The 13,064-nt window shown below is 51.5% G+C and overlaps 1 protein-coding gene across 2 annotated transcripts in view; it reads left to right on the top strand.

Moving 5' to 3' along the window:
- SLC5A9 (solute carrier family 5 member 9) overlaps window positions 1-12,902 on the top strand; it is a 20,636-nt gene extending 7,734 nt beyond the window's left edge. For both annotated transcript variants that reach the window (XM_012811466.2, XM_012811465.2), the window contains 9 exons: window positions 213-293; window positions 518-723; window positions 928-1,063; window positions 1,889-1,996; window positions 3,877-4,027; window positions 5,796-5,964; window positions 7,377-7,592; window positions 10,737-10,902; window positions 12,303-12,902. In XM_012811466.2, coding sequence (XP_012666920.1) covers window positions 213-293; window positions 518-723; window positions 928-1,063; window positions 1,889-1,996; window positions 3,877-4,027; window positions 5,796-5,964; window positions 7,377-7,592; window positions 10,737-10,902; window positions 12,303-12,505 — 1,436 coding nt within the window. In that variant the 3' untranslated portion in view covers window positions 12,506-12,902. The remainder of the gene's footprint in view (window positions 1-212; window positions 294-517; window positions 724-927; window positions 1,064-1,888; window positions 1,997-3,876; window positions 4,028-5,795; window positions 5,965-7,376; window positions 7,593-10,736; window positions 10,903-12,302) is intronic.
- The last annotated feature ends 162 nt before the right edge of the window (window positions 12,903-13,064 follow it).

Genomic DNA, 13,064 nt, shown 5'->3' with positions numbered 1-13,064 from the left:
TCCTGTCAGGCTGGACAGAGGACTGGCAGTGACAGGAGGAGCAGACCTGAGCACTGGGCTGTGACCAGCCTGCATCCTGTCAGGCTGGACAGAGGGGGCACAAGGAGTGAGGCGTGTTCGCTATTCTCCCTGGTATGGCTGAGCACAGGGTGGGCACCCAGAGGGGAGCCCCCCTTAGTGCTGACTCATGGACCCTTTCCTTGGGTCCCCAGGGGGCCTCACGGCTGTGATCTACACAGATGCTCTCCAGACGGTGATCATGGTGGGCGGAGCCCTGGTCCTCATGTTTCTGGGTAAGGAAGAGGCCCCCATATACTCCACCACAACTGTAATTTCTCTCGGACCTTTGACCTGTCTATGGCATCTCCATGGCTTGGCTGGGACTTTCCGGAGTGTAGGGCCATGTCCGCTCTCAAGGATGGAGCTACCAAAGAGTAGGATGGGCTCCACTCCCCCTCCCTGTGGCAGGCTCAGGAAGCTCTCAGGCCTTCATCCCTCGCTGTATCTTCCCCCCCAGGCTTTCAGGAGGTGGGCTGGTACCCAGGCCTGGAGCAGCGGTACAAGCAGGCCATCCCTAATGCCACAGTCCCCAACACCACCTGTCACCTCCCACGGCCTGATGCCTTCCACATGCTTCGGGACCCAGTGAGCGGGGACATCCCTTGGCCAGGTCTCATTTTCGGGCTCACGGTACTGGCCACATGGTGCTGGTGCACAGACCAGGTAATGCCCCTGGCCAGGCTTGGCGTAAACCACCAGAAATGGGGAGGCTTCCTATAGAAAACCCAGGTGCCTGGATGCAGGGAGGGCTAGACTTCATCCTGGGAGTGGGACAGGGGCACCATCGGTGACCAGTGCCAGCACGCACCTGTGACTGAGCTAGCCCCTCTCCCCACACACAGCACACCTCCACTGCTGCCCTTTCAGGTCATCGTGCAGAGGTCTCTCTCTGCCAAGAGCCTGTCCCATGCCAAGGGAGGCTCAGTGCTGGGGGGCTACCTGAAGATCCTCCCCATGTTCTTCATCATCATGCCCGGCATGATCAGCCGGGCCCTGTTCCCAGGTAAGAGGGAGGCTTGCTCTGGGGGCATTGGGATATGAGGCTTGTGAGGGGTGTCCAGAGAAAATGCCCTGGAGAAATGCTGGACCACAGTAGGGGTCAGGAAGCTTTATCAATTAAGGACACAGAGTTATCCAAGACCAGCCTGGGCAACAGAGCAAGATCTTGTCTCTATTTTTAAAATCTTTTAAATTAGTCAGGTGTGGTAGTACACACTTGTAGTCCCAGCTACTCAGGAGGCTGATGAGGCAGGAGGATCACTTGAGCCCAGGAGTTGGAGGCTGCCGTGAGCTAAGATCAAGCGACTGCACTCCAGCCTGGGCAAGAAGGTGAAACCCCATCTATTAAAATATATGAAAAGAACACACAACAAGTAGTTACTGCATATTTACATAATAAGTATTTATTGAGTGTTTACATAATAAGTATTTATGTGTGGACCAAATATTTAATAAGTATTTCAGTAGGAAAACATTGTGTCTGAATGCAGTTTGAAATCCTGCTTCTCCTTTATATGGGAAAAACAATTAAGGCATTCTTGGCATCTTGCAAAGATACTGAAAAAGATCCCAACTGCACAGGGTGCAGGGCACAGCTTTGTGAAACATAAGGCCTAAAACCCAAAGGAGACTGCTAAGACTTTGAGCTTTGTAGGGTAGTGTAGGGGAAGAAATTTAGCGAAGACCCAGACACCAGTTGGCCCAGGACCTTTCAGACCCTCCCAGGGACTCTAGTGAACACCTTCCTGTAGTGTGGGAAAGCAAATATCAGACCCACCTGAGAAGGCACAGGGGCCCATGGCCCTAAGTGTCATCCCTTTTTCTGCAGATGAGGTAGGATGTGTGGACCCTGACATCTGCCAAAGGATCTGCGGCACCCGGGTGGGCTGCTCCAACATCGCCTACCCCAAGCTGGTCATGGCGCTCATGCCCGTTGGTGAGTCCCACCCCCCATCATGCTGCATTCCCGCCCTGCATCCTCCAATCCCCACTGCCCAGGAGCGGTGGCACTAAAATGGATGGAAAGAGGGAAGAAGAGTGTTCCCCTCTGCCCCTCTCACCCCATCACACACACATACAGCCCCCCCACACACTTTTCACAAGTATTTCTAAGTGTTTTAAGGCACCTTCTGTGTACACAGGTCTTGGAGATGCAGGTCCTGGACAGACGGCAGGTCCCTGCTTTCGTGTTTCATGGGGTCTCCAGGGTACCTGGACTCTCCAGGAGCATAATACATTGTTACTGGTGCGATGATACAGTGGGGGCTGAGGGAGCCCTAAGGAGGCAGCTGACCCAGTGGGGGGATGTTGGGGAAGTCCCCCAGAGGGCAAGAACCTCCAAGGCAGACAGAGCTAGAGAGGCATCGGAGGCCTTCTGGGGAGGGGTGGAGGGGCATGACCTCTGAGCTGAAAGCAGCCCAGTGTGGATGAAGCAGCAAGGAGGAGAGCAGACAGCCTTCCTGGAGAGGATGTCACAGCTACGCCTCATTCTGGAGCGTAGCCCTTGCTCTGAGAGTGACAGAGAACACTGGGCGTTCAGGCTAAAGAGTGCACGATTGATCTGAGCTTTGTCAGGACCCTCTGCATGAAGGACTCAACAGGCTTAGGGGGAGGCAGGGAAACAACCCATGTGGTATTTGCAGTGGTCCAGGTAAGTGGCAACAGTGGCTTGAACCAAGTCAGTGGCTTTAGGGATGGAGAAACAGAATTTAAAGATGTTTGTGAGGTAGGATTGGCAGGACTTGATTGCTGATTGTGTTTGAATGATAGGAAAGACAGAAATCAAAGAGGGCTCCCAGGCTCGGTGTTTAGAAGGTAGGTTTACACAGATACTGAGATCAGGGGCGTAGGAAGAAAGGCAGGCTTATGGAGGCCAGGGGATGAGTAGTGTTATCTGTCCCACTGGCAGAAGGAGACATGAATCAAAGCAGCAGAGGAGATGGCAGGAAGCCTAGCCAGGACAGGGCAGCACTGAGGCGGTTTGGGGGGGAGAGCTGAGAAGGGGTCTGAGATAGTGCTGAGGTCTGTGTGGGCCTGGACAGGTGTTATTAATAATTATTAATTAATAGAGGGAAACAGAAGGCCCTGAGGAAGATGGTACCTAACTTTGGAACACTTGAGTCCAGAGCACCTGTGAGGAAGACATCCAGGACGTGGTTAGACATGGGGGAAAGAGGACTGAGGTGGGACCAGGGAGTCATCTGCCCAGGGATGAGCAGTCATCTTTCTAGAAACTCGGTCATTAGAGTCAGAGAGACGATATCAGCAGGTCCTGTTGTCCCTTGTCATGATGGAAAAAATGGACCCAGAAAGTGGAAGGAACTCTTCCAGATGACACCCACAGCTAGTTGCTCCCAGAACCAGAAAACAGGCCCGGGTCTCTGCCTCCAGGCTGGGGCTGTAGCCCAACAGCAGGGGCCAAGGGAGAAGTTACAATCGTTACTATCACCCCTTCTCCACCCCCCACCTCCCAACCAAGGGTCTACAAGCTGTGAAACCTACACTGAGACGTGGGAGCTGCCGAGAATATGAGAGATCACAGGTCCCACTGTCTCAAGGGTAGAGATGAGGAAGCCCAGGCTCCCAGAGGACGCATGGGGACCCCAGAGCCACAGAACAAGGCAGCGGCAGAGCCTGGCCAGAGCCATCTCCAGCTCTGTGGGTCTCCTAGTTCCTTAGCGGTGCTGGACGCGGGAGCCTCACTCAACACCTTCCCCAACCCGCACCCGCACCCACCCCAAGTCCCGGTCCACAGGCCAGGCAGAGCCCGCCCACTGGCCAGCCTTGCATTCCACTCGGCCTCTCCTCTCCCCCCAGGTCTGCGGGGCCTGATGATCGCCACGATCATGGCCGCCCTCATGAGCTCACTCACCTCCATCTTCAACAGCAGCAGCACCCTGTTCGCCATCGACGTGTGGCAGCGCTTCCGCAGGAAGGCGACGGAGCAGGAGCTGATGGTGGTGGGCAGGTGCGCGGACCTGGCTCCCACCCTGACAGAGCGCCCCTCCCCTTCCCTCTCCCCCTCTGCCCTTCTCCCTGCCACCCACTCCCCTCTCCCCTCGCCCTGTCTCCTTCATCCCTCCTTGCCATCCCTCCTCCCCGCCCCCCTTCCCCGCCCTCACCCAGGGTTACCCTGGACAATTGCCGCTGAGTCTGGGCTCTAAGTCGTTCCTTCCCCAACTCTGGAAGACTCCTCCCCTCCAGAATAATGGGGAGAAAAATATCTCTTTCCTGTCTGTTGAACTTTCTCTTGGAATTGATTCACAGGGTAATTGAGCCCTTGAGAAATGAGAGGTGAACTATGTAAGTGGGAGGAAAGTTAGCAACCAGCCCACCCCAAGCTCTTCTGGACCAACTCTGGCTGTTAGTACAAAACAACTGAAATGCTATTAATTTAATTCATCAGACTCTCCCTGAACATCTGCCACATGCCGCACCCCACGAGCTGGGGGCCAAGGATGAGTCAGAGCCCCGCCCTCAGGGGGCACCCCCCTTGACAGAGGGCTGGAAACACGGGTAGCACAGCCAGGTCCCTGCATCCAGAGATACTCATAGGAAGGTCGTATCTAAATGGCGCAGAGCCTTGAACACCACGCTAAAGATTTTAAACTTTATCTTGTCTGCATCAGTTTTATGCTTTAAAATATAACTTGGTGGCTAAGTTCTTGTTCTCCATAGGTTGGGAATTTTTAGTTAGACAGGGTTAAGAAGTCTTTTCTGAAATCTTTGCATCATAGTTTAAGGCTCCCTAACTCGGGTTTCAGGACTAAAGTGCTGATTGTCCCACTTTGGTCAACAGGTACTTGAGTTTAGGTATCTTGCCTTTGCACTCGTTGTTCTTTCCACCAGCTGCCTTCTGCCCAGGGCTGCCTAATGGGCTCTTACTGCCTGTTCCTCTGGACACCCGCCCCTAGCCACAGGCGCTGACCACTGCAGAATCTGAGCGTAGGACAGCTTGTGCAAAGAGGAAGGTGATGAGCAGCAGGGAAGCCACTTAGATATCAGCTGCTCTGGTGGTCCCTGAGAGAGAAAAAACGGGAGGAAAAGGAGAGAAAAGACATCTTCTGGGAAGCATCCCTTATCTCTGCGCAGTAACTGGTTTTGCGGGAGCTTATTTTTCGATCAGTGGAGTTTAAGCGCCATCTCCTGGCAACATGCATTATTGCACCAGACACATCCCAAAAGGGTTTTTCACCAACGTGTTCACCCACCTGCAAAATCATACATCCAGAACGCTTTGGGGACTTAGGCCTAGGCCAGAATCAGTTGGTGAGGAGTCAGAAGAATAAGGTGGGGTTCTTACCCTAACTCAGTGTCAATGTGAGGGAGAGAAGGTCAGATTCTGGAGAAGGAAGAAGCTCCTGCACAGGGTGGGATGTAGAGGAGGAAGGGCATCCCCAGCAGAGCCTAGAGCCCTTTCTCTGGGGTAGGTGGTGGGATGAAAGGTATGTATTCCTTCTTGAACAGCAAATAAGTGAAATGACCTCAAAGGCATCCGATATATAAATGCTAAGGTTTTAGAATTACAGGTTTCTTGAATTCTGAAATTTTGATATTCTGGGATTCTAATAGTCTACATTTCTGAGTCCTAGTATATTTGGGATTCTGACTTCCGAACCTTCCCTGATTTAGTGACTGTGCATTCCCCCTTTCCTTCATCTCCTGGTTCCTGTGCACCCTCACCCCCATGCCTTCCACTCCTGAACCACCTCACAGTGCCCTGTGCTTCCCTGCAGAGTGTTCGTGGTGTTCCTGGTTGCCATCAGCATCCTCTGGATCCCCATCATCCAGAACTCCAACAGTGGGCAGCTCTTTGACTACATCCAGTCAATTACCAGCTACCTGGCCCCACCCATCACTGCTCTCTTCCTGCTGGCCATCTTCTGCAAGAGGGTCACAGAGCCTGTGAGTACAGGGCACCTGTCTCTTTCCCCATACCACAAGGTGCTGGAGGTCTGGTCTGTCAGTCACCTGGTCTCTGTGACCTTGGACAAACCTACTGGCCCTCTAGGCCTCCATGTCCCCACCCACAATGTTAGGTCTCTATTCATCCATCACTCAACATTTACCAGCCCTATTATGGTAGCTCCAGGGTTGCAGTGATTTATAAGGTTTAGGTGGGTCTGTACCACTGGGCAGGCAGGGAGAAGAAATGATTAAATTAGAGCTAATGATAAAGTATGGTGGCTGCCAGAAGAATACAAGCACCTAAACTGTGGGGCTTCCAGGAGGTGCTCAGAGAACTCTTCCTGGGTGAAGTGTCATCTGAGCTGAGATCTGAAGGATTAATAGCAGGGGGACGAGGGTTCCATACATAAATAGTAATGTGGGGAAAGCAGAAGACAGACCGAAGGATCTCCAGCTCTGTTCCAGCTCTAACAGTAAAAGGCTTATATGTCAGCAAAACAACAGTAATGCCAACTGTGGCAACAGGTGTGAACTCACAGGCAGGCCTGCATACACATTGTTCATGTAACGGCACTGAAGCCTGACAGAAGCTTCACAGAAGTCTGGGAGGAAGGTAGAGGTACCAGGACTGGAGCCTTGATTACTCCTCCAGGAAAGCCCAGAAGAGACAGGTCCAAATCTTCTGGCTGTGCCTTGGGAAGTCAGGGATGTCATGGACAGAACTCCACAAGAGCAATGTGAGAGCTCAAGGTCATCACAAAGGGTCATGGAAACCCTCCCCTTGATGGTGCACCCAAGCAAGGTGCCACACCACCCAGCAGGACCCGCTTGAACTCTGGGGGTTTCTGCTTATTCTACTGTTTTTGAAGTCTGGATTAGCATCTTCAAAAGTAGGTCATCTGGCTCTTACATATCAGGAACAGGGACAGGTCAGGGCCACATAAGGAAATAAGGAAGAAAGATATAAAGATACGGAAGGTACCAGAGCCTTTAAAAAAAAAAAAAAAGCAACAAAAGAAAAATATTTATTCTGATTTCTGATCCTTGCTTCTTACAAATCTTTTTCCATTCTAGTTGAATATTAAGTCTCCACTGCTTAGTACTTAAGCATTTCTCTCACCATTACACATGAGAAAACTCTGAATCAGCAAAGTCAGGTCATTGGATCAGAGTCATTCCAAAATGGAACCAGGATTCAAATCCCAGTCTGTCGGACCCTAGAGCGTCCTTTTCAGTATACTTCCCTGCCTGCCTTTAAGTCATAACGGAGTCTCAGCATTAATGGGGAACTCACTAAGATAGGCTTGCCAAGCTCTATACTAGGCCAGTGGGAGAGAGACTTGAGGGCAGAGTAGTTTTATCTTCCTAGGGTCTCCCACCTGGATTTCATCCCTTTCCTCTCTCCACAGGGAGCCTTCTGGGGCCTCATGTGTGGCCTGGGAGTGGGGCTTCTGCGCATGATCCTGGAGTTCTGTTACCCAGCCCCAGCCTGCGGGGAGGTGGACCCGAGGCCAGCCGTGCTGAAGGACTTTCACTACCTGTACTTCGCACTCCTTCTCTGTGGGCTCACGGCCATCGTCATTGTCACTGTCAGCCTCTGTACAACACCCATCCCTGAGGAAAAGGCAAGTGATGTGCTCCTCCTGAGGCCCTCCTAGAAATGCCCTCCTTACCCCCAAAATTCCGCCACTGAGTTTACTGGGTTGTGGTCTCCTCTGGGGACACACAGATGTCCTCAGGTGGGAGAATTCATGTGGCCTTGAATTCCCAAGTGAAAAGTAATTTATTCAATTCAAAAGTTACTTAGTGAGTACCTGCTATGTGCCAGGCACTGTACGGGGGTTACAAAGATGAATGATCCCTGCCAGCAACTATCCCTAAGGGGGAACAGGCATAGACACAAACTGTCTCTATACAAAGAGAAGATGCAGAAGGACCACGCACAGGAGAGGCAGTCATCATGCATGGGGCCAGGACGGGTAGATGATACACTGACAAGGATGCTTTGGGTTGGACCATGAAGAATGAAGAGGAATTTCTGAATGGTCAAGAAACACATTCATGGCTGGGCACAGTGGCTCACACCTATAATCTTAGGACTCTTGGAGGCCAAGGTAGGAGGGAGGATCACTTGATGCCAGGAGTTTTGAGACCAGCCTGAGCAATATGAGACCTTGTCTCTACTAGAAAAATTATCCAAGTGTGGTGGTGGTTGCCTGTAGTCTCAGCTACTTAGGAGGCTGAGGCAAGAGGCTCGCTTGAGGAATTTGAGGTTACTGTAAGCTAAGCTGAGGTCATGGCACTCTAGCCTGGGCAACAGAGCAAGATTCTGTCTTAAATGAAATAAAATAAAATCTACTCATGATAAAAGAAACAGAATTTATTAGGTGAAGAACTCAGTCTGAAATCCTCACCTCTCCAACGTTGACTGAACACTCTTGAACATGGATGCCCCGTCTGTTTCTCCTGAGGGCCTGTCTTAGTTTGGGAGGGCTACCATAACAGAGGCTCGCAGACTGGTGACTTGACAACAAGGTCTAAGCATTGCTGGTGTCTTCTGAGACCTCTCTCCGTGGCCTGTGGATGGCTGTCTTCTCCTGTGTGTTTTCAGGTGGGCTCTCCTGTGCCTGTCTGACACAATCCCCTCTTTTTTTCGAGGACACCAGTCATATTGGATTAGGGCCCCTGTTTATGACTTCATACAACCTTAATTATATCTTTAAAGACCCCATTTCCAAATACAGTTATATTCTGTATTGACTAACACTAATTCCCCATATTCTAGGGGATTAGTGTTTCAACATATGAATTTGGGGAATACAAAACTGAGCCCAAAACAAGAGTCCAGGCAGAAGTCAGTCCCTAAAACATCAAGTGGACATCATGATTAATACCCTGTATGTGGAATTTGCAAACAACTTTACAGCCCTGGTCTCACTGATTCCTGTGACTGAGCAGAACATCCACAGTGAACCAAGAGAGGCTGGTTTCTCCACTGGCTCACTCCAGAAACAATCTCCTCCTGCCTGACCTGCCCCATCTCCCCCATGGTCTGCTTTCTTTCTCCTTATCCTTCCAAAATTACAATCCTGTTCTAGCTCTAGTTCTGCTGCCTCCCCCTGCTGTCCTCAACAGCAAATTTTGCAGAAAATTGTCTCCACCCCCAGCCTCCACCTCCCACCTTGTGTCTGCTTCTCAGCCTACTGCAGTCTGGCTGTTGTCCCTATTGAACCCTCATTGAAATGGCTTTCACCGAGGTCACTGATAACATTGCCAAAATCAATGGTTATGTTCTGATCTTTCCCCTAAGTGAATTCCAAGGCACTACTTGACTACTTCCTACAGCCTGGACACCTCTCTTCTGTTCATTTCCATGAAATATTTCCCTCCTGGTTCTTTTCCTGACCTTCTGATCACTTTTTCAATTTCTTCAAGGGGTTTTCTTCCTGTTCCTTGAATTTCAGTGTTCTTAGGAACCCATCTGTGGTCTATAACCTGTCTCACCTTGTACTGTCTCTGTGCTATGAATTCAACCACTTTCTCTATAAAGATGGCACCCCACTCTCTATCTCCAGCCAAAACCCCTCTCCCAAGATCCAAACCCTAAAAGCCAACTTCTTCCTGGTAACATAAAGAGACAGAGTCCTTATGTTACTAGTGACACAGAGCATAAGACTAATGTAAGGCTTACTGAGAGATACAAGCAAGGAAGCCACCCAGGCCCTCATGATGCCATTGGGAGGCAGGTGTGGGCCCAGCAGTGTAGGACACACAGTGGAAAGCAGATTGGGAGCAGGGCCGGGCAGACCTGGCTCAAAATGTAACAAAATGCTATCTGGCCAGGAGATGGCTCAGAGATCAGGGAGTGGTGATTCCAGCACCACCACTGTCAGCCAGAGAACTTGCTGTATTTTAGTCTGCTGAGCCACCAATATAGAGAAGAGGGAGAGCCACCAGGGCCTTCCGTGGGACATAAAGTCTATGCCTTCTCACCCGGACATCTCCACTTGGAGGTCTTGTAGAGTCTTGATGATCATCACTGTATTTGTGTGTGTATGGCCCTATCCCCGCTCTATCCCACCAGCACCAAACCCACTCCTGTCCTTTGTCCTCTGTCCCTAGGAGAGGCACTGCTACCTGTCTGATCATACAGTCCAAAGCAGGGACCCAAGAGCTGTATTTGCCTCGTCCCTCACCCTCCCCAGCTCACTCAGTCAGTCCCTATGCCTTTCAGATCTTACTTCCTTCAAGTCCTGCAAGGCAGCTCCCTCCTCCCGGTCACCCCAGGGGCTCCTGATTTCTTGCTTCACTTTTGCAGTAGCCCCCAGGCAGGTGCACTTCAATTCATTCCATGGGATCTTTGACAATCTCAGAACTTACAGTCTCTTCCCTTTGCTTAAAGTGTGCAGTGAGTCCCTGTTACCTATAAGGTTTTTATTCTTTTAAGTATCAAGTTCACAGCCTGACCTTTGAAGTGTTTGTCATTGGGCACCTGCCTCCCTGTCTAGCCTTGTTTCTCTCAGTCTGTGAGATCCATGAAGCCAAGGTCCATGTGTGACTTGGGTCTGTATCCCAGCACCCAGCACAAGCCTGGCATGGAGCAGGTGCTCAGGGGTGCTGTCAGGGCTGACCCAGGCCTGACCCCCAGCCTTGGCCTTGCTCCTCATGCTCCCTACTGCTGCTCCGAGGCCCTCCTTGAATGGGTCTTCTCTTCTGCAGCAGGACTTCCCTGCAGAGGCAGCTCACCCCAGTGTCTTGTATCCCTCCAGCTCGCTCGCCTGACCTGGTGGACACGGAACTGGCCCCTCTCTGAGCATGAGAGCACACTGGGGCCACCAGAGAGGCCTGCTGGCGAGTCCCCTGCAGAAGGAGGGGTGGCAGAGAACTCCAGCCAGGACCAGGAGCAGCCTGGAGGTAGGCTGGGGCAGGCTGTAGGTGCCCCACACAGAAGAACAGACCCCGTGTCGTGGGCAGTCACTGGGATGGGGGCTCTGAGGGAGCCCAAGAAATATCACCCTTCCTCCTTTCCCACATGGCTATTGAACTAGTTGAGCAATGAGACAAATGAATAAGGCATATGGAGCCAAAATATTGCCTTCATTACTGATAAAATGAAGGCAGAAAGAGCTGATTTATATCTACAGAGATGTGCAGTTCCTAAAACTGAACCCCAGCTTGACAGAGGCACCCACTCAAGTCACCAGCAGACCTGACCCCAGCACAGCCTCCGCATGTGAAGGAGGGAGGGTCTGAGCCCGACGTGCTCTCCTTATCCTCCCCAAATCTACCAACAGGGAAGTTCTGTCAGTTCCTAGGGCTGAATGAGCACAAGGCAGAAAATCAGAGAGAGTTGTGCTCAAAGTGAAGGAAACATTGGGCATGACAAAGAAACTCCCTCTTGCCCAGTCCCCATCTCCACCTTTTAAAAAATTATTCATTCATTCATTCCTTTTCCACTGGGCTCAACGATGTTGCCTATAGTCACACAGAAGCTTGGGAGAGCAGCCCGGTGTCCACACAGCTGTGCCTGTCATCATGAGGTTCGTCCAGGACACCCACTGCTGTGGGTATCTCCTAAAGCTCCTGCTGGGCCACATAAATTGTGAGTCCTTGAAGGTTCTTAAACGTGTTAGAATAATAGTCCATTAAATTTACTCCAAGGCTGCACAGTATCTAAAGTTGAAAATCATTATAAAACAAATACTACCTCAGTGCTGGTAATTTCTAAAGTGCTGTCAAATCTCCATTCTTATCTGATGCTCAGAGCAACCCAAGAAGAACAGGGCATATGTTTTGGCCCATTTGAGACAGGAAGAACCTGCAGCGGAGAAGTTGAGTGATTTGCATATGGCCTTGCAGTCAGCTGGTAGCAAGGCGGGCCTTGGAAGGGTTCCTGGCTCACAGCCCAGTACCCTTCTGAGCTGCAGGTGCAGCGTCCAGTTCAAACACTTCCTCCTTCCTGGGTGACATAATGTTTCTTCCCTCTGTCCTGGTTTAGGATGTACACTCTGAATTGGGATGAATTACATTATCCTACCTCCTTACCACCCCCTGCTCACTCCCCGACAGTGGGATGCCTCTGATGTGGGACTATTTGGATTCTGGGGTCAGGGTCACAGATGAGTCCAGAGTCCCAGCTCAGCACCAGTCTGCAGTTTGCAGAAAAGGCCAAGCCAATGGCTTCAGCCCTCCGCCACTTTCCGGGCACTCCCATCCCTTTCTTCAGTTTCTCATCACCTCTCTCCTCCCCCTGCTCTCCCATCACTTCCCTTTCTCTCACCGTTCCTTGCCTCTCCCCTGCTGCTCTCCTTCCCTGACTGGTTTTGTCTCTGCAGCCAGGTCCTGGGGAAAGCTGCTCTGGGGCTGGTTCTGTGGGCTCTCGGGGGTCCCGGAGCAGGCCCTGAGCTCGGCAGAGAAGGCTGCGCTAGAGCAGAAGCTGACCAGCATCCACGAGGAACCCCTCTGGAGAAGCGTCTGCAACATCAATGCCGTCCTCTTGCTGGCGATCAACGTCTTCCTCTGGGGCTATTTTGCGTGACTCTGCAGAGCCGGCTTCAGCGGAGACAGACTAAACACAGCCCAACCCGCTAGCCTCAGAGACAGGCTTTCCTCCCACCTTGCTGCCTAAAGGGAGACCCTGGAACTAAGACTGCAAGATCCCCTGAAGAACATCCATTCCCACCCACACGCATGACCAGTGGGCAAATGGAGGCCACAAGAGAGCACTGCCAGCAGGGGTCACGGGTCTCCCCTCCCCACACCTCTTTCCCGTACATTGCCTTACATTCCTACCTCAAAAACACTGCTTCCACCCTCTCTTGTAGTCTGGTTAGGAACTTTCACTGCACGTGTGTCTTGAGGCAGGCGCATGGAGCAGCAAGAAATTTGCAAGAACTTGGCGGCGCCAGTAGCTCAGTAGTTAGGGCTCAGGCCACATACACCAGCCTGGGCCAGAACGACAGTGACAACTGTAACAAAAAGTAGCCGGCCTTGTGGTGGGTGCCTGTAATCCCAGCTACTTGGGAGGCTGAGGCAAGAGAATCGCTTAAGCCCAAGAGTTTGAGGTTGCTGTGAGCGGTGACTGCCACAGCATCTAC

The sequence above is a fragment of the Otolemur garnettii genome, unplaced genomic scaffold, assembly GCF_000181295.1.
Source record: "Otolemur garnettii isolate 467f Iridium unplaced genomic scaffold, OtoGar3 scaffold00159, whole genome shotgun sequence".
Taxonomy (NCBI): Eukaryota; Metazoa; Chordata; class Mammalia; order Primates; family Galagidae; genus Otolemur; species Otolemur garnettii.
This window is presented reverse-complemented; position numbering and strand designations above follow the sequence as displayed.